Genomic DNA, 21,440 nt, shown 5'->3' on the forward strand with positions numbered 1-21,440 from the left:
AAAGATCTCTGGCGGAACGTGTGACTGCAGGCTTTTTTCCATGCGTTTATGCTGAGGCATTCAGCCACATCCTTCCGCCCTCTGTCCCACCTCTATTGTTTCACTGAGGCCAGAACAATGTAGGGTGTTAACCGTGCAAGGGAGATCTGGGGACGGAATCAGGGTGTCATGAGAGGTTAGAAATGGGAGTGTTGATGTGCCGCGAGGGATCCCACAAAAAGACACGTTGACTGAGTCGTTTTCTGTTATGTTGTGACTTTGAAGGACACATGCAGGAACACAGAAAGGGAGGGCGAGGAGAGGGATTTGCGGGGATTTATTCAGATAAATCGCCACAGGAAAAGAGAGCAGATTGTGTACACGCAGCAGGCAAAGCACTACTTTGGGGAGGCCTGTCTCTGATCTGACACGTTTAGAAACAACACAGCACAAATGAAAGAGCAGAGATCAACAGTAGCCTACACTAGGCCTATACAGCCTTTGCTGCAAAATGCGCTCCTTTGCGATTTGTGGATTTCTTACTTTAAAAAATGGCATGTTTGTGCTGAGTGACATGTCTCTGGCCTATATGCTTCTGTAAAGTGATATATAACTCAATGTTATGGATTAGGCTTACTTCATAAACAGACATAGAAAATGTGTCCATTAAGACTGTTTTAGACTGTAAATATTTTACAAGCTGCACTGCTATTTCCCCCCTATGTGTAGGCCTATATGCTACTGGAATAAAACATACATTTTAAATTATAATGAATTGCTTTCTCTTAATATCTAACACCCAGTTTAGGCATGTTGTTTAAGGATGATCAAAGTTCATCCTAGTTTGCATTTAACACAAGCAACGCAATATGAATGCAGGTTTTGGTTCATTATAGGCTACACTCCGTCTTTAATAGTTGCAAAATATAAACTGTTTTAGCCTATGTTAGATAATTTCTCTGTTCTGTAGGAACTTGACCAACATGGCTATAAACATTTGAGTAAAGACATCATAGCCTGATTATTATGATTTTATTAACTATTAAACGTTATGGGGATCACAATAAAAAATATCTTACCTTACACAGAGGTGTGCAAAGATATAGCCTACTTATGATACTTAAGATAGGCCACTTAAATAGTCTACAATACATAAAATAGACAAACGTATGGAAGCCCATTTCCGCCAGTAAAAAAAATAAAAATGAAAATAATAAAGTCTCATAATTTTATCTCATTATTTTGACTTATCTCATAATTATGACTTTATATCACATAATTTCTATTTTTTATCTCATAATTATGACTTTAAATTTCATAATTATGACTTTATATCTCATAATTATGACTTTATATCTCATAATTTTGACTTTTTATCTCATTATTATGACTTTATATCTCATAATTTCTACTTTTTATCTCATAATTATGACTTTAAATTTCATAATTATGACTTTATATCTCATAATTCTGACTTTATATTTCATAATTATGACTTTATATCTCATAATTTCCACTTTTTATCTCATTATTATGACTTTATTATCTCATCATTTTGACTTTTTATCTCATTATTATGACTTTATATCTCATAATTTCCACTTTTTATCTCATAATTTTGACTTTATATTTCATAATTATGACTTTATATCTCATAATTTTGACTTTATATTTCATAATTATGACTTTATATCTCATTATTATGACTTTATATTTCATAATTTCCACTTTTTATCTCATTATTATGACTTTATATCTCATTATTATGACTTTATTATCTCATTATTATGACTTTATAGCTCATAATTATGACTTTATATCTCATAATTTTGACTTTATATTTCATAATTATGACTTTATATCTCATAATTTTGACTTTATATCTCATTATTATGACTTTATATTTCATAATTTCCACTTTTTATCTCATTATTATGACTTTATATCTCATTATTATGACTTTATATATCATAATTTCCACTTTTTATCTCATTATTATGACTTTATATCTCATTATTATGACTTTATATCTCATTATTATGACTTTATATATCATAATTTCCACTTTTTATCTCATTATTATGACTTTATATCTCATTATTATGACTTTATATCTCATTATTATGACTTTATATCTCATAATTTTGACTTTATATCTCATTATTATGACTTTATATTTCATAATTTCCACTTTTATCTCATTATTATGACTTTATATCTCATTATTATGACTTTATAGCTCATAATTATGACTTTATATCTCATAATTTTGACTTTATATTTCATAATTATGACTTTATATCTCATAATTTCCACTTTTTATCTAATTATTATGACTTTATATCTCATAATTTTGACTTTATATCTCATTATTATGACTTTATATTTCATAATTTCCACTTTTTATCTCATTATTATGACTTTATATCTCATTATTATGACTTTATATATCATAATTTCCACTTTTTATCTCATTATTATGACTTTATATCTCATTATTATGACTTTATATCTCATTATTATGACTTTATATATCATAATTTCCACTTTTTATCTCATTATTATGACTTTATATCTCATTATTATGACTTTATATCTCATAATTTTGACTTTATATCTCATTATTATGACTTTATATTTCATAATTTCCACTTTTATCTCATTATTATGAATTTATATCTCATTATTATGACTTTATATATCATAATTTCCCCTTTTTATCTCATAATTATGACTTTATTATCTTCATTTCTATTTTTTTAACTGGCGGAAATGGGCTTCCATACAAATGTGATAATGAGGTATTTCAGATTTCTTTAATTCGAAGCAGTTCATGTGTCTCCATGTTTCGTGTTGTTTATGTAAGCGGCATTAAACACAACGAGCTTTTCAGCTGTGCGTGTAAAAAAAGGTTTTTCCGATGACGTAACAAACCCGGAAGTTCTTGAGCTGTGCCTGCTGTTGTTGACAATGCTTACCGATAACTGTAATACAGACTGTTAACCGTTTGATAGATGATCGTGTCTTAAATACATTTTTAGCCCATCTGTGCAGTCATGTTAACTTAGTTTTAACTGAACGTAGTGTTGTCTGTTTGTCATTCTTGTCGCTGCTCACGGTGCTGACTTTGAGACGTGGTTAGCACATGAAGCTAACCTTTAATGGTGAAGCGAATAAAGACGACATGGGAAGGAAATGAAGGTTCAACAAATACAAAGTAGAAAATAAACTTTTGAGGATTTAGCGCATATTGGTGTTTGCAACTGGTTAAGACCAAACCAAAGAAGGTAGGCTGTGTGTTTAAGATAGCACTTTTAATGTGATTAAAATAATCTGACATGTCGATTCTTCTCAAACGAATACTAAACATATCTTTACCTGCTTGCTGTTTCTTCCACCCTCGTTGTTTCCTTGCAGATGGCAGTGGAGCTGGATGTTTTCGTGGGTAATACTACTATCATGGATGAAGAGGTTTACCAGCTATGGTTGGATGGATACACAGGTATTAGTCTCACGGTTCAATAATGGGACCGGGCACCTTCTGTTGAGTCCTGGTTTAGTGGCTTAACGAAAATACACATATAGTGAGTGGTTTAAAAAAAAAACCTCACACAAATCTCTACCGTCAAGTTTATTTCAATAAAACTACGATTGTGTCATTTACCTTTTAATACTAATACATTAATACATCTTTACACACACACATACACACACTTGTCTTGCTCCTCACTCTCAAACCAACCAAATAAAACTTGTGTTTTCTCCTCTTTCTTTTTGTACTTTCTTCTTTATGTTGATATTTCTTATTTATCTCCCTCAATTTTATTTGTTTCTTTGTTTGTTAGCTTTGTCCTCGTAAATTTGTAATCTCCTGCTCGATCGTGTCTGTCGATCTTGCAACCGTCTTTACTGTCCCCCCCCATCACAATGTTTATTTTTTTTTTTGCTTAGTTTTGTGTTGTCTTGCACAATTTTTTCCCACTTTTGCTTAAAAAAGTTAAAAAGAAAAACTGTATTTAACACCAAGAATATGGGCCCACCAGTGCCCCAGTGTGAAAGGCTTCACGGGAAAAATCTGACCAATACTAAATAACTAACTGCTGCATTCACATCAACAGCCGGCATACTATACTGTAATCAATCGAGGAGTAATAATCCAGATGCAGTACACATTTGTACAACAAAAACTAGAAAGCAATATGACGACAGAACTTCAGCCATCATTTGATAGCCAGGACTTGTGATCTAAGCATGTGTATTAATCCAACAGTGAATGATGCTGTGAAGGTACGAATGGAAGGAGGCGTGATGGAGGAGTGTGAGGCAAGCGCAGATGTTCTGCTGAGCGACACTATGGACCAGTACAGGACTTTCCAGATGTGTGAGCGTTTGCTGCACAGTCCAGCAAAACTAGCCAATCAACTGCTGTTCCAGATCACACCTCACCGACAAGCCGTTCTCATAGAGAGGTGATGTAATGATGCTCTCTTTGATTGTGTGTCTGATTTGCAGGTGCCTCCTCTTTGAACTGATACAATGACATGTCGAGTTTAAATACATTTAGAAAGTCTTCTAAACAAGTTTCTTCTCTTTTTAAAAAAAATCTTTGATTCTTTTTTCAGATACTATGCCTTTGATGACGCATTTGTCCGCGAGGTCCTGGGAAAGAAACTCTCCAAAGGAACCAAGAAAGACTTGGACGATATCAGTGCCAAGACAAGTGTGACACTGAAGAGCTGCAGACGGCAGGTAAATGCATTCTGAACCGCACACTAACTGTTTATCTGATGTTGAAAAATACTACATTTTTATTACTAAACCAACTACTTTTGTTTCTGATACCTGTCTTACTTTTAGTTGTATGCTGGCTATTGTTTGGGTGCCCTCATTAACTTCATTGTAGCTTCTTAATTCATTTCTGAGTTTTAGTGAAAAACTGAGTCCTTACACTTGGAGCATTGTCTCAAATGAAACAAAAGGATAAATACCAGAGCACAAAACCAGAACTGAATTTAGTCAAAAAGTGGTGTCTGTTAGAGGCACACATTCCTGGAACAAATTACGTTCAAATATCAGGGATGGGGAGAACAACTTAACCTTCAAGATAAAACTTAATCATCGGTTAAAAACACATCAGTCATGTACTTGTATATAATATCTGTCCTCCCCTTCTGGTGCCCGTTCCCGGGGGCTTCTGGCTCAACCTGCAATTTGAATTAGCTTATTGTATGTGGGCTCTGTTATTTCTTATGTGACAAATGTGTCCAATTAGTTTTTTGTCTGTGAGTTGTTTTGTATGGATGTTCTGCAGACTGTCCTTTGAGGTGTCCTGTTATTGTAAATTTTGATTGATGTTTTTTGTAAGTACCTGCCTTAGAACTACGGATGAAATTTAACTTTTGTGCTAATTCTGGCACATTTACATAGATGCTATTTGCTGATATGTTGATTAATGTGTACTGTCTTAATTAAATAAATAACATTTTCTTTGAAGGTGTTTTACTGTCTAATATTTTTCAAGCAGTGGGTACAGTTCATTACTGCTAAGGCAAGCACATTACAGGTTTGATTATGTCCCATTGTTTGAAATGTAGTAAAATCTTTTTGCTGTTTGATTTCAGTTCGACAACTTCAAACGTGTTTTCAAAGTTGTGGAAGAGCTGAAGGGACCCCTGGTGGAGAACATACGACAGCATTTTCTTCTCTCTGACAAGCTTGGGAGGTAATAAGTGAGAGGAATTGAGATCAAGCCTTACTACATTTTCTTTTCCAAAGCATTTTGGTCACTTTAAAGATTTCGATTTTTTTCAAGTTAGTCCATTGTTTTGTACTGTTAGCTTACTTGAACAGAACATCACATGCATAAGGCCAGTATTAAGTATGTTCAAACTACTAATAACAAAGTTCTCTGTTTTTTTTTATTAACTTGTATGACACCTCCTTATATTGTTTCAGGGATTATGCTGCCATTGTTTTCTTTGCCAACAATCGCTTTGAGACGGGGAAAAGAAAGCTGCAATATCTCACTTTCCAGGACTTTGCGTTCTGTGCTGGACAGCTTATCAACAACTGGACTGTGGGGGCTGTTGGTGAGCCGTTTTCAATGTTTATTTTGGCTGTTTGCTACTATTTTTGAAGGCTCATGTATGACATTTTCAATCATTTATAACACAAATATATTAATCAGCTGGAGCCACCTTAATCTGTTTCTGTTTGAGGCCTGCTGTGCGGTAAAACCTCGTTGTGCAATCCAAGAAGAACACATTCTAAAAAGGGCTTTCTAAGAATGTTTTACACAAGACTAAGAAGCTCGCTGTGTGTGTTGGCTTTTATGAAGAAGAAACATTTGGAGCAGTTCCCCCTACAGTGAAGCTCTGTGACCACCAGAGGTCCTTCAGGTTTTGCAAATCCTCATTAGAATAAAGAGGAATTTGTACGTAGCTAATTATCAAATTGAAAAATGTTTGTGTGTTAGGAAGAGTCTGGGTTATGATATAACTTTAGGATAATGGGTAAAGAAATAACAAGCAGTGTTAAAAGTAAAAAGAAGAACAAATTATTTCACTCATTTGAACATTTCTTACTTTGAAGATCACATGGTGGAGGACATGGATGTGGATCTAGATAAAGAGTTTTTACAGGAGCTGAAAGAGCTGAAGATTTTAATCACTGACAAAGATCTGTTGGATCAACACAAAAGGTAACGGAAAAAAAGACAAACGTACACATTTTTGCTGACTACTTAGAAGCATGCTGGCTTTGGATTCAAATATTTTCCACACTGTCCTATGTATACGTTCTCATTTTTCATTCTATGCTCTCTGTTCAGTCTGGTCTGTACAGCTCTCAGAGGGAAAACTAAAGCTTTTAATGAGATGGAGGCTAATTTCAAGGTGAGAAACATCACACCCACAATAAATCCTAAATGTAATGTGCGGTAATTCTCACGCAATGAAAGAAAACTATTATGAATATATTTTTAATGTCATCATTTTTTTGTTTTTTTGTAGAATCTTTCCAGAGGGCTTGTCAACATCGCCGCTAAGTTAACAAACACAAAAGATGTCCGTGATTTCTTCATCGATCTGGTGGAGAAGGTGTGCACTTACAGCAAAATACAAACCATTCAAGGGTTTTCTTTAGACCAGAACCAGCTTTAAGGGCTGCCTTTGAGACAGTGTGATGTAACACCCCCTCCTTTTCTCCCCCAGTTTATTGAGCCGTGTCGTTCAGACCGATGGACAGCTGCGGACATGAGGCTCTACCTAACCCACTACACTAACTCTGCTCACATACTCGACACTTTCAAGTGAGTACATGTGCTTTTATTCTCAAGCTTTACAGGCAGTGTTTGGCACGACCCTTCCAGTGCTTTAAATTCCAAAGGGGGACAACCTATGCTAAAAAAAATAGTCATGATTCTGAGAGTGCTTTGCAATAAATGAATAATGATACTCACTTTGGCAGTCGTTAAACAGTGCTGAGGCATTAAGTAGTAAGTTTAAAATCCTCCTTTATATTGACATCCTTGTTCTGCCAGTGGGTGTCACCCTATCTCGGCCCTGATTTCTTAAACTGTAGTTACCTTGTTTCTCATGCAAACACTCAGGAATGTCGTTAAGGGTTTACACAGCCCTGCACCACTACGTGCTTAACAAAGAGATATTCATAAAAAGAATCATAGACCCCCACCCCCCTCATTACTTCGAGCAGACAAAGATTGCCTCATTTACTCTCTTCACCCAGATTTCACAATTACAGTTTGTCATGAGACTTACAGCACCCCTGTGCTCCATTCACTTACAGTTTTCTCTCTTTCTGTCTCTGTTTTTGTGCCCCTCAGACATCAGGTTGTGTGGGACAGATACATGGGCGTCATCAAAAGCTGTATCTTCAAAATGTATCACGACTGAAGCATTTTTTTTCTGAGCGGCGCACTCCTCTCTTCTTCCAACTCTTCCCTTGTTTTTTTCCCTGTCCGTTCCCGTGCTGAAGCCGTTATCTTAGCCCTTCAGTTTGTGCTTTCCTTGATTCGTTTGTACAGCAGTAATTCATTCTGCTTTTCAACCTCCATTATTGTTTTCAGCCACTCTGTTTGCAGCCTTGTGTCCCCACAGTGTCTGTGTATTTGGGTTGTAAATAAAATGATCATGTTTTCATCAAATTGTGAATCTGTTTTATGTTCTCTTGTACAATTTGGTCCAATTTTAAGTAAACATTTAATCTGTTGAGTCAGAGACTTTGTCATACACCCGCTCCAGGGGCAGAATTGACTGATTTATTTTATTGCTGGTCAGGGATTAGAGACAAAGACAAAGAAGATATAAGTCAGACTGCTTAAGTGAAGCAAATCACAAAATTTCTTAAGCCCCCAGCACTCATCATGTCATCATGTCAATCATTATATACCATGTTGTGTTTTTTAAGCGCCTGTGTGTGGTCATGGGGATAAGAGACCAACCAGGGGGGCACAGTTGGTCCAGCCAGGGGGTCATCTGTGTGATTTTTTTTTAACAACATCCCCCGTAATGACAGCTGTCACCACCCAGAAGACAGGACAAATAAACAATCTCGGGCTAAGAAAAGGTTTTTAAACACAAACAGAAGAAGAGTAAAGTTATTGCTCCCGGCATTTTAAAAATAGAATGATTGCAGGTCCAAGGTTAGTATGTCTGTTAAAGAATATACAGTAGTCAAATTTAACACAGGCATTGTGCAATGGGCGTTATATTTTGGAATGAATCCTTCGATTATATTACTGCTCATTTAATTTATTTTCTTGGTAAGGGTGACCTGAAGGTTTGATTTTTTTTGTTGAGTCAGACTTAAACTAATAAAGAATAGCGTGAGTTAAGCAACATCTTAATCAGTTTGCAACATAACAGACTGAAAGTTTTGCAAGAGAAAATACTGCAGGAAATGATTCTACGTGGAGTAATGGATTAGTCATGTACAAACAGGGCAAAAAAGATGTTACGCAGGTTGGGGATTATGACAGTATATTTTCTGTATTTCGTCCTAGAAAGTGCCACCACTTTTTTCTGCGAAATAAGATGACACATTTTCCTAATGCTCTCTCTTGCTCGGTCTTCCACCCTCTTATTTTTGTCCACATTCCATTAACTTCTCTTCCCGGCTATAAATACCCTGCATGTCAGATTGGACCAGAGTGAGGGCTTTTGTCGCTTTAAGGAACTTCAAGGGGGGGTAAAGGGAAAACATGGGAGAGGTAAGTATAGATGGAGGGGCGCTATAAATATCCTGCATGTCAGATTAAAGAAGAGCAGGCTTTAGCTGCTGTATGGAGAAAAAAAAAAGGAAGAGATGGAGGAGTTAAGTAAAGATACATGGGGGGTAAGTGGGGAAAAAGGAGGGAGGAAAGGGTGAGAGCTTGGGGCTTTTGCGGGGGTTTAGTTTAAATGAAACCAGGTGTGTTGTGGGACTTTTGAGAGGGGTCTTTTTGTAAGAAGATGGGGGGCGCAAGAGTGTCAATCCGTGAGTTGTTGCGCCTACGATTTGAACAGATTTGGAATTTTGGTATTTTGCCCGCAGACCAGGAATTTGCATCCTGGGGGGTCAGGGAGTGGGGGTTTGGAGAGCGGAGGATGGCAGTGCAGGGGGCCAGAGGGGAGAAGAGGGGGGGTAAGATGGGCTGTCCCTCTCTCCTCCCTCTTTCCGTCTCTCTCTCTCTCTCCCTTCCTTCTTTACATGTGTTCAGCTGCTCCAGCTGTCGGTCTCCCCACTCACTCTCTCAGGGTCACACAGGCAGGAGTTGAAGGGACCACTTCTGTACGGGACGACCACCGCCAGCAGCACTACACACCGGCACACAGAGGGAGACAGACTTTCCATCCGGAAAGATTCATCTGTGAGTTTTCCTTGTGTTTGTCTAATGTCTGACATCCATGTTAGAAGAGATTTGTGTCAAACAGAAAACTAGTGGGTGAATTATCCTGTCGGTGAGATGTTTAGGAAGAACGTAAATAAGGTGAGAGCTGTACCTCTTACCCACTTTTCTAGTACAGGCCTTACACGTCACAGCTGCAACACTGCTCTGCTCTCTCAGCTACACTTGGCTCCTCACTAGAGCCAAGATAATGTGGCCAACGGTCTGTGCAGTTTGCTTCTTGGCTTTGTGTTCCAGACTGTAATAGGGGGGTAGACAGGAAGAGAAGCAGTGAGTCACAGGGTATATATTATTATTGTACAGTATGTAACAATTCTTCCATCTCATCCCTTTTGTACACTAGTTAGAGTCAGGGGGACTTTCTGACTGCGGGGTGAATTACAGCAAGACAGTTTATAAGTTATAATTTTAAGTAAGAGAAACAGGTGCCAGCTCGAAACTCTCAAAACCAGTTTAACCAGGGTTTGGTCATTTCTCAAGGTGGTAGCAAGTTGCAACATACAGGAAAGTATTCAGGTAAGATGATTGGTATTAAACTACTTGATCTACAAAAAAACTAATGGAAGAGAGCAACTTCTAATGCTTTAGTCATTTTACTGTGTCCTCTACATACTTTGTATGAAAAGTTTGAGTTCCTTTACTGGACAAAGATTATGATAACCAACGAGAAATGGAACATTTGGTTTTATCTCCCAGGCCAACAAACTGTTGACATTAACATGATGATTCACTGTTCAACTGATGCTGGTTTTGCGTTGGCTTGAAGTGCTCTAAGTTCCCTTGATGCATTCATGTTTTTCTGTGTTGTACAAGACCAAATTCCTGCAAAGGACAACAAAGTTAAAGTTAAAAAGAATCAGAAACGGTGAAGGATGCTGTCTTTACACTATCTGACAGTGTTTTATCATTGTGCTCCTAACATGTGACAGCTCACTGTAATGAGTCAGGTGGGATCATAATGGCAACAGGGAGGCTGTGTTCCCCTGAGAGCAGCACATCATCTCATGCCACATTGTGTGCATACTTATACATCACAGCCTTTACAAACTCCTTACACGGTGAGGCAGAGCAGAATCACCTCTGGGAGAAAATAACGGCTCAAGAGAGACTTGTTACAGTGTGTGAATCTCCTGCAGGCCTCCGTGTATCTCTGACTGTGATGCACAGAGTTTCTCAGCACAGGAGAGAGGCTGTGTAAGGGATGTCGCCCCCCTCAGTGTGGACTTGCAGGTTCACTGCCACTGTGGTAACAAAGCGCAGCTGGAGCACGCATGGCCTCCATGTTCTCAGGCTGCTCCACGCATAGCCGAGCTGAACCATAGCGCGCGCGCTCAGTATACACTACAACACATGACCGTCCACACACACCCTGTATGTGTGTGTGTGTGTGTGTGTGTGTGTGGTCCAACTGTGGGTTTTTCCTGGTCCCAATGTGGGCATTTTTATGAGCCGCCTGACAATGTGCTTGTTGAATTATGCTGGGAATTACATTTTTTGAAAAGGTCAGCCTGTTGTTACTGACAACAAGACCAGGCCCTAATAGAAGTACATTAATATATATTATTAGATTATATTATTGTTCATCATCAGAGGTATTGTACATAATAATCACAAAGGCGTTAGAGCACTCATATTTTGAAGTTCAACTAGTGCTACAACTTATGCTGCTAATACAGCTGCAGCCGGATGGAGGTTTGGCACCAGCTTTCCTCTTATGTGATCCATGGGGGGTTTCCCAGAACCTGATACTCTGGGATCCACTGGCGTGGCAGGGCATCCCAGCTGGGAACTGGCGCCCACATCCTCGCCACGGGCATTCCAGAGGTCCACCGCCACTTGATCTCCAGCAGCGCCAGGCCAACACCCATGCATCCCCTCTGCCCACACTCAGTGCCCAGTGAGTGACTGGACCCCGACCGATGGTCAGTTTGTTTTTTGGTGGTTTGGGTTGCATTCCTGATGGTTGCAAGTGTCCACTGGGCCAATTCACAGAGGTCACGTACTATGGCCGTCTGATTGCTCTGTGGTATGTGTTACTGTCTACAGGGTGAGGGCATGTTTTGCTGCTTTTCACCACACAGAGGTCATGAGTGGCCTGTGATGTCATCCATCCAGTATTTTAAGGTGTCCACATCACCCTGTGGCCTTCTGTTTGTCTCAACAAGAAATACAACAATAAACAATGCCTGCAAATGTGGCCCATGGCGTTTACATTGCAGTGTTTCTAGGCACGAACACAGTCAGTGATTATAACTTTCCTCTCATGTATATATAAAAAAGTTCACTTCATTGCAAACAGAACTTGCTCAGACTTTTTTTTTTTCACTCCTTCAAATTGCCTGGCTTTTTTTTTTCTACATTTTGGTTAGCTGGAGCTGGAATAGATGATTTTCTATTTTTAGACTCAGTTTACACACTTATAGCTCCTCTCCAGGAACATAAAATGAAGGATGGTTTTGTCGCTGCTGGGAAAAAGCCCAGTCCATCTGAGAACTCTGCAAACATGATATAATACAAACCTTACTCAAAATACATGACACAGTGCAGAGCATTGTAGAAAAGACTAGCTCCTGGATTCTACTCAGATCCTTTACATAAGTTAAAGTTAATAGAAATATACCTTAATTATCCAAAGTAAGTGCAAGGATTTCAATATGTCTTATTTATGGTTTTTGGTGGCCCAGACTGTAAGCTGGTGTTGGCAACACATGGTTGCTTACTCAGCAGGCTAGCAAGTGGTTTATGTGATTGGTAAAGAAGCATGCTAATTAGCCTTAATATTGTTGTTTTTTGTGTGGCATCCAATTTTGGCTTACATATTCTAGAAATCCATCCTATCCACTGTAGTTTACTACAAGCATGCTAGTTGGCCCAAACAAATGTGTAAGATAGGAGTGTGGAGGAGTGACTGAATTGATGTAATTGAGTGATTTTTAGGCTTTTTCTTAGCTTTTTCTTTCTTGGGTTAAACTAAACCGCCACTGATAACAAAATGTTGGCTTTCTTGATGAGGTGTTAGCTTGCTGAGGAGGTTGTGTTGACCGTGGGTGTAGAGAAAGAGTTCTTAGATGAAAAAAGTCAGGATAATTCAGAGGATAGTGTTAATTGTGTTATGATATTAGCAAGTAACTCTTTGTTAGTGTAGTCGACTAGATTGTGCTAGGACAAAAACATCCTGAAAACTATACTGGGCCTTTCTGTAAATGCTCATCTCACATTTTGCACATTTTATTTCACACTGGAATCTCCTAAATGTCATGGGGTGGAAGTATAAAGAACCAAAAAATTGAGATATTCAAAAAAAAGGGCAGTATATATAAATGATTATAAAGTTCAGAAGGCCTACTTAATTGAATGTGCATGGATTTTCACCACTAATAGGTCAAAAACCCGATTACATTACAGAGTGATGTCATAGCATTTCCAAAGAAGGGGTCACTTTGTCACACATGAATTTACTGAAAGTTTATCTCAAAAACTAAAGCAGCAGATCATGAGATGCTGTTCTAAAGTTTCTAAAGTAATAGCCAGGATTTATGTGCTCCTAACAGAGCTGCTCTGACACACAGTAAACCAAACCTCTGGAGGCAGCACTCAGCAAGACGATCATTCCTGTGAGTTGTAGTCTGCCAGTCTGCAGACACAGAGGGCTTTCTGTGAGTAGCTAATAAGAAAATATTTCTGTGATGTTGACTTTGTTATTTTGAGCAGAAGGATGGCGCACGTCACAGTGTTTATGTTCTTACCTGGCAGAGGGTCTCATTCCAGTTATTCCCGCTGCGATCAAGAGGGGACTGTTTGGTTGACAAACAGTGAATCAGGTCCAAGAAGCTAACTGTTTGTTTTCTAACTGACTACTTAAAAATTGGCTCTGGAGCTTGGAGTTGATTTATCCATTTCAGCTGTGGGAACATCTCCCAGCACTAGTGTGTTTTAAGGCTGAATTGAACAATCTTTTATGAGTTTTTCTAATATCACCTTGCCTTTTTCTTTCCATCCCTCTCAAACACAGATCACACACCTCGGCTGCTCCAAACATCACAAAGTCAGCGGTCTCTCTCATCTTTAAAGCAGCTGCTACCTGTCTCATAGCTGTGAGCGTGTGTGTGTGTGTGTGGGTGTGTGTGTGTCTGCATGCTGTGTTCCTGTCCCCTCTTCCTCAAATTAGTGCATTAGTATGCAGGGAGCTTGTGTGTCAATGTTGTCCGTGTGCATATGTGTGTCTGCGCTCCTCCACAGTGCTATTTCACAGCCGCCCACAGAAAGTGACACCTACACGGTAAGAATGGCCAAATCTTTTGCATCTTTTCTTTTCCATACTATTAATCAAACCTCTCAGTTTGAGGTAGAAATATTTCTATTAAATACTCTCTCTTCTTCTTGTTTAATATTCCACAGCAGTTTTTCCTTTTCCAACATTTTAACACAGTTAGTTGGGGGTAATTTTAGTTTTTAATTCACTTTTCTCTTGGCCTTATTTTTCTTTCCATGCATCTAACAGTAATATATTTTCCCCAAGAATGATAATAACCCTTTTTCCAAACACTGGCCTTAAACTCGTTGTTTTTGAAGGGACATTTGGCTTACAAGCGTCAGTTTAAAATGTCACAAATCCTTTAACAGCCGCAGACCTCTTGTCTTTTTGGCCGAGCACTTCTACATGAACGGAGGGAAAACTACTTTTTTCATGTCCCACTACTGAGGATTTATTATGTATCATGAATATATTATGCAACTGCTTGGCTCAGAAAGGCTGTTCACATCTTTCTTTCCATCATTTTCTCACACTCTCTTTCGCTCTCTGTGCTGCTCTTTGCAGGAATGCACAGATGGATATCACTGGGACCCTCATACAGAGCACTGCAAAGGTAATGCACTCTTTAAAATGCATTTATACCATATCAACACCTACGTATTGGAACAGCTTGGATATATTGCTGCCTTTGATTTCTTCCTTAAAAGTACAGTTAGAAGCTTATGGTTTATCACTGCATCTCTCATCAGACGTAAATGAGTGCGAGACCATTCCAGACGCCTGCAAAGGGGAAATGAAGTGCTTCAACCACTATGGAGGCTACCTGTGCCTTCCCCGCTCTGCGTCAGTCATCCCAGCCCCGGAGCCCCCCATCACGCCAACTGTGTCCAACCCCTGCCCCCTGGGATACGAGCCCCAGGGAGACAGCTGTGTGGGTGGGTGTCTGGTTTGTACATCTAATGGTTTGAGGTGGACAGGTGGCCACAGGATGACTGATCATTAAGAAAGTTTGTGCATGTGTGTGATTGTGTGTGCATTTATTGTTTGTGGCCTCAGATTGTGAGGGACAGGTGGCTGAAGCAGGTGTTGGGACTGGAGGCAGCGTGTTGGTGCAGTCTGTGTGGGTGTTAGTGCGCATGAGTCTGCAGGGGGGCAGGCAGACGGTGTAGGAATTTGGAGGATCTAACACGAGAACAGCTGTTGTGCTTTAAGAGTCAGTTTTGCGTCGAGAAACCTCCTCACGCTGGAGGGCGGTGAGGTGTCCAAGCGGCCTGCATGAAACAGCAAAAATGATTCAACATGATGAAATGTTTTTCAGCTGTTGGGGGCAAATGGGGGGGGGGGGGGGGGTGACTGACTTCCTGTCCTACTGAATTATGAATTTTTACACTGTGTGCCCTTGTTTCACCCACAAAAACAGACATTGATGAGTGTGAGCGAGACGAACATGACTGCCAGCCCAGTCAGCAGTGTATCAACTCACTGGGTGCCTTCACTTGTCAGTGTCCTGATGGGTATCGCAAGGTCGGCACAGAGTGCATCGGTGAGATTATCATATATAACCTTTAAGTATAGCTAGCTTCAAATCCATAATAAAAACTGACTTTATTAACCTGTAGGAATGTGAATATCCCTCTTCTGACTGTATTTCTCTCTCTCTCAGACATTGATGAGTGCAGGTACAGGTACTGCCAACATCGCTGCGTCAATGTGCCCGGCTCCTTCTCCTGTCAGTGCGAGCCTGGATTCCAGCTGGCAGGAAATAACAGATCTTGCATTGGTGAGTGACGCCTCTCTGCACCTGGTTATATGACTTTACTGTCACAGTCACTGAGGAGTGCATACTAGTCAGAGAGCTTCAAGTTATGTTGTAATGGAGAACTTTCTTGGCTTTATCAAGTTAAAACAATAAAGCCTTTGACAATGTGCCTTAAAATCGTTAAGAGCAACTCCAACAATTTACACATCAAAGTCTTTCAACAGGTCAGTAAAAAATACTACATCTGTGCTATAAGGTTGTATAAAGCCTTTTGTGGCTCCAGAGGGAGCTGTGCAAAGTCTACTACATTTTGGTGAGAGAAGAAGACTCCAAGTTTGTAAACCACAAAAAATAAGAGGAAGTGAGCTCACCAGATCTTTGTAGTTTGGTCATCATAGCTGCTTCAGGCTTCAGGCTTCAGAGGGTAGATTAAAAACTACGATCATAACACATTCAAATCTCCTACAAAACAATGATAGGTTGACTCAAAGTGGCTTGGAAACATACCAAACAAACTGAAAACTTTCATTACATAGTGATTCAGTAGTGCTATATTGTAATTAGTGCACAGGTGTTACAGAGCTTTTGCCAAATAGAACAACTCCAGTGAGAGAGAAAAAACACATGGGAAGAAACCAAAACTTTTTCATCTTTGGCAGATAATGTTGTGCTAGTGTTGGATGTCTTCTGTCATAGTAACATTCTGATTTCTGCATTCAGCATACATTCTTGATCCAGCAGCTGTATGATGGATGAGCTTGTCGACTAAAAGTTAAAAAAAAAAGAAAAAACGTTCTATTTTCCCTTGTTTCAGATGTGAATGAATGTGACATGGGTGCCCCCTGCTCTCAAAGGTGTTACAACACATATGGCACCTTCCTCTGTCGCTGTGATCAGGGCTATGAGCTGGGGCCTGATGGCTTTGCTTGTAACGGTAAGAGACTCACTCTGTCTGTCTGTGTAAAATAATTAGTATATTAGTATATGCAAAATTCTGTGGTGCAAATGTTCTCAGTTTTTTTTTTCCTACCTTTAATTAAAAACAATTGACAGATATTGATGAGTGCAGCTACTCCAGCTACCTGTGCCAGTACCAGTGTGTCAATGAGCCTGGGAAGTTCTCGTGTGTGTGCCCTGAAGGATACCAGCTGCTGGGCACCAGACTCTGCCAAGGTTAGCACGTCCGCCTCCATTTTCTCCCAAATCTAACACCTACCTCTCTGTGCTCTCAGAGTCACAAATGCTGCTCTGAGTCAACACTTAATCAGTCTTTGAGTACAGCACTATTCTTGTCTTGGGTCAGTCTGATCCAAAATGATGAGCTGTTTGTCTCCTGCAGATATAAATGAATGTGAAACAGGCGAGCATCAGTGCACAGACACCCAGACCTGTGTGAATATCCACGGACGGTACCAGTGTGTGGACGCAAACCGCTGCCAGGATCCTTATGTACAAGTGTCTGAGAAGTGAGTGACACCTTGTGAAATAAAAACTTTCACACACATTTTCCCAATTACATAAATATGGCATCAGCTCAGAATATAATCAGCCTCTTTATTTACTATGGCCCAGACTGCAAGATAGCCCCCATTACTTTTTCCACACACTGGTCCAACTTTTCTTGTGAGCACGCTCCAGTGCAATAAGAGAACTATCCTAGTTGTGAACTAGTGTTAGATTGGTAACAGGTGTGGGCGATTACTAACAAATCCCTCATGATTTGGTGATATAAAATGTGTCTAAGAAAAACATGGGGGAAAAAATGGCTACTGTTCAGTTCTTGTTTTCATTTTAGAACTTTCCTCTCAGTCATAGAACTCCCTCTGCTGGACGATTTATGAACTGCGCTTTCTGTTTTTCCTGTACAACATAAACTATTCTGTTCTTAAATTCAAAGTTGACCCTGTCTGTTTTCTTTGCTGTCCAGCCGCTGTGTGTGTCCAGTTAACAAACCTGCCTGTCGGGAGCTGCCATTCTCCATCGTCCACCGGTACATGAGCATCACCTCTGAGCGCTCAGTCCCCTCAGACATCTTCCAGATTCAGGCCACCAGTGTCTCTCCTGGAGCTTACAACACCTTCCGCATCCGCTCGGGTGACGACAACGGAGACTTCTACATCAGAGTAAGAAACGTTACAGAGTGTCATCGATAATTGTTTGCTCAAAACCTGTAAATACACTGAGGTGTGTCTTTTCAGTTTAAAGTGCACTGATGGGGTTATATTAACTCTTTAGAGAAATACTGTCTTTTAAATACACAGGTAAGTTTGTCAGGTGTTTGTGGATTATTCATGTGATGGTGCTTTATCAACGACTTAAGCTTCTTGAAATCTTCCTAAAATGTAACTTATCCACATCAGTGCATCTATTATTGTCAAACACAGGGTACTGCAGGGTACTAGTATCTGTTGTCCTTTTGCTAAAAACAACCAAACACAAGTTTAAAATAACTGTGTTAGTCATTAGAAACATATTTACAATTTTAATACCATTCATGGCTCAGCTGCTCTGAAAATTTAGAAACTAACCACGTGTTTGCCCCCTCTCACTTCTTGTCAACAGTCAAATTGAGCAATTATTTTATTTTTCAAACAGAATTATTTTTACCCAACAGAAAGCTTTAAATCATAAAGTCATCCATCTTTTCATGCTTTAATATAAAAAAAAAATATATACATTTTCTATGCATTCTATTCTTTTCCCCAAAGATGTAACCTAGTTAAACTATTTTTTATTATGTTATAAATACTTCTGTCGGGCAAGTGGCTGATACACACAGGCCTAAACTCGACACTATTTTAGCATTGCCTTGTACATTTCATTTAACCAGTAGATGGCGTGCTGAGCTACTTGAAACACATGAAGTGCTGATCATCATATATCTGGAGAGAAATGTAAAGATTAACACCATCGTTGATGTGGTTTATCACAGTACAATCAAATCAGTTAGTTTACCGCTTGGACTCACTTTTAGGTGTGCAGTACCTGTTTAACTTCAACCTCCAAATATCCAAATGAAACTGAAACATTTCAGATGTCTATATCAGAAAACAAGATTCATCAAGATTGAAAAGTAAGAGCCCTCTTGACTACATTAGAACGTATCTTTTTCTGTGTTAGGCTGCATTTGTTTGACATTTCCCTTTCTTAACTTCCACAACTAGGTTTAGTTACACTTTCACCTGCACTCTTATCATGCAGAGTCTTGTTAAAGAAATAACTTCATTATTTGATAGGCTGGCACATATAAAGATTTTGGTGCGAATTTACAGGTGAGGAGGGCTGGCATTACATTTTAAATGTCAAACAACTAGGGCTGTCACATGATTTCAATCACGATTAATCACTGAATTTGGATAGTAAATCGTGATAAATCCAATTTTTTATCGCATGTTTGAAATTCCATTATTTCACTTTAAAAAAAAAAAATTGGTAGGTTTCTATTTTGAGTTTTTGTACCGTATTAAGCTGAGAGTACTTTACTTGCTGCTTCAATTCAACCCTGCTTTTATTTTGAAATAAGACCTTATAGACAGAAGGTTATCAGATTAATTTATCCAAGGAAAAAGGAAAGAAAAATCCTCTTTAAGGATCAAAAAACAAATGAAAACAGCTAAAAGGAACGGTAAAAAAGTGATGTTAACTAGTTAATCCTAACAACCCTGAATGAACACAAATGTATGTATGTTTTGTGTTTGTCTCCTGTGTTGCTGGTAGGTCGATTTTTCATACCTATTGACAGGTCCATGCTAGCAGTTTTCTTCTTTTTCTCATTTTTGTGCTAAGCCAACTGGCATTAGCTTTGACATTGATCCTCACATCTACCTGCAGACGAGAAATTAACATTTCCTAAAAGCAATTCCTTGTGTTTGCAGGGACTTCAAAAACTTGTATAATAATATTTATTTTGCCTTTTCCAGCAAATCAATAACATCAGTGCCATGCTGGTGCTGGCTCGTGCCGTGTCCGGGCCCAGAGAGTACACGTTGGACCTGGAGATGGTGTCAGTTAACCCTCTGCTCAGCTACCAGTCTAGCTCCGCCCTCAGACTCTCCATCTATGTTGGGCCGTACGCCTTTTAAAGAAGAAGAAGAAGAAGAGTGGAGGGACACAGGGACAGAGAGAGCTGGGGAGAAACAAAGATGCAAACAAAGGAAAATGAAGCTTTAAAACAAAATGCACTGTGATGTTACACTCATTGCTTTTTGTATTACCAAAGAAAGCCACACTTTTCTGTCAGCCAATCATATTATGTTAGAGAATATGCACACAGTCAATGCACAGACATTGAAAGAAAAAACAGCCTTAAAACAGTTTGTAATGTGTTCCTTTGAGTTTAATGTGTCAGTATTTTATTAGGATGTTGTGTTTTGTTATCTGCCAGCTTCATTCTGGAGTCAGTGTGTATAAAATAGGATGGTCTTCACTTCTCCTCTGCTCTGGGTGATATGAAATTTGTTCTACACATTTTAATGTCTGCCTTCAGGTGGAGTGATTCATGCCCAGTGTCACTTCATTAATCTGCTTTCATCAGTTTACACTCTTCTCTTTGGTTCTGCTCTATCTATGCCCCCCGCCCGGTTTCCTGTACAGTAACCACTCTGATCAGACCTCAGCCTCCACGCTTCTCCTTCACGTCTTTGTTTGAGCTCTCCACCACCGCCTTGTGTAGGTTTGTCACATTGCTGATTGTGTTGTTTTTTTAAGATTTAAGACTGAAACCCAAATAAAACAATATACCTTAACAGGTTCATTCTTTGGGGTCATGCTGTATCCCCCTCTTGGAACTCCATTGTTGTTTGAAATTAAACTGTTAATTCGACAATATAGAATCGATTTGCTGCTTGTATATTAGTTCAAAGATGCAAAACACTTGCTTGTTGTGCTTTTAAAGTGAGGGTATGCTTCTTAAACATTTTGTGAAAATACAAATAATGATTACAAAAAAAAGGTTATAAGGTAAAAACAATAAGAAGTAAATAAGGATTGCAATGCTGTCAACATATACATTTTATCCAGGAGTATCCTTAACATTTATTAAATGTTGTGAATTGTGTTGTACAATTCTGAATATCTTTTTCTTATTATTGTGCTCTTGATCCATAAAAAGATTCTTAATTACCACACATAGACAAAATTAGATATACAAAAAGAAACATACATACAATCTGTGTCTACAGTTAGGCATGTACTGTATGTATGGAGTCCTCTGTCGACCAACCACTGTCACTGACCGTTTCCCTCTCCTATATTATGTAAGAAAAGAGAGGGGTTTAAACATGAAGTCGTGTAAATGGTGATTTGTTAAGTTCCAGCATCCCAGAACCGCCTCCCTTTTCCAGCACCCACACAGCCAGCACACCCTAACTTAACAAAATAGATCTGCTCCTTTCTGTATCATCTTCAGCTAACAGCTACAGCTTCATCATCATTCTCATTTCCTGCAATGCCCTTCATCACAGTCTGAAACCTCTCAGTCAAACAATAACACAAAATAAGGCAGAACAATCATCATCCACTTTTGACGTATCTAATTTTCT

At 39.0% G+C, this 21,440-nt stretch overlaps 2 protein-coding genes across 3 annotated transcripts; both read left to right on the forward strand.

Annotated features, from left to right (window-relative positions):
- Positions 1 to 2,910: 2,910 nt before the first annotated feature.
- fibpa (fibroblast growth factor (acidic) intracellular binding protein a) lies at positions 2,911 to 8,143 on the forward strand. The gene is made up of 11 exons (XM_061048335.1): positions 2,911 to 3,266; positions 3,397 to 3,481; positions 4,250 to 4,448; positions 4,602 to 4,728; positions 5,601 to 5,701; positions 5,935 to 6,068; positions 6,571 to 6,679; positions 6,809 to 6,872; positions 6,990 to 7,076; positions 7,191 to 7,288; positions 7,823 to 8,143. Exons 2-11 carry the CDS (start codon positions 3,397 to 3,399, stop codon positions 7,890 to 7,892), a joined length of 1,074 nt encoding a protein of 357 aa, XP_060904318.1. The 5' UTR covers positions 2,911 to 3,266; the 3' UTR covers positions 7,893 to 8,143.
- Positions 8,144 to 9,680: 1,537 nt separating this feature from the next.
- On the forward strand, positions 9,681 to 20,643 carry efemp2a (EGF containing fibulin extracellular matrix protein 2a). Of its 2 annotated transcripts, XM_061048337.1 has the most exons (12): positions 9,681 to 9,847; positions 11,563 to 11,808; positions 13,899 to 14,165; positions 14,706 to 14,754; positions 14,891 to 15,076; positions 15,562 to 15,684; positions 15,805 to 15,921; positions 16,715 to 16,834; positions 16,954 to 17,073; positions 17,240 to 17,366; positions 17,828 to 18,023; positions 19,821 to 20,643. In XM_061048337.1, exons 3-12 carry the CDS (start codon positions 14,064 to 14,066, stop codon positions 19,980 to 19,982), a joined length of 1,302 nt encoding a protein of 433 aa, XP_060904320.1. In that variant the 5' UTR covers positions 9,681 to 9,847; positions 11,563 to 11,808; positions 13,899 to 14,063; the 3' UTR covers positions 19,983 to 20,643. The 2 variants fall into 2 exon arrangements, with proteins under 2 accessions (XP_060904320.1, XP_060904319.1); XM_061048336.1 differs by lacking the exon at positions 11,563 to 11,808.
- The last annotated feature ends 797 nt before the right edge of the window (positions 20,644 to 21,440 follow it).

This window comes from Labrus mixtus, chromosome 10, assembly GCF_963584025.1.
Source record: "Labrus mixtus chromosome 10, fLabMix1.1, whole genome shotgun sequence".
In the NCBI taxonomy this organism is placed as follows: domain Eukaryota; kingdom Metazoa; phylum Chordata; class Actinopteri; order Labriformes; family Labridae; genus Labrus; species Labrus mixtus.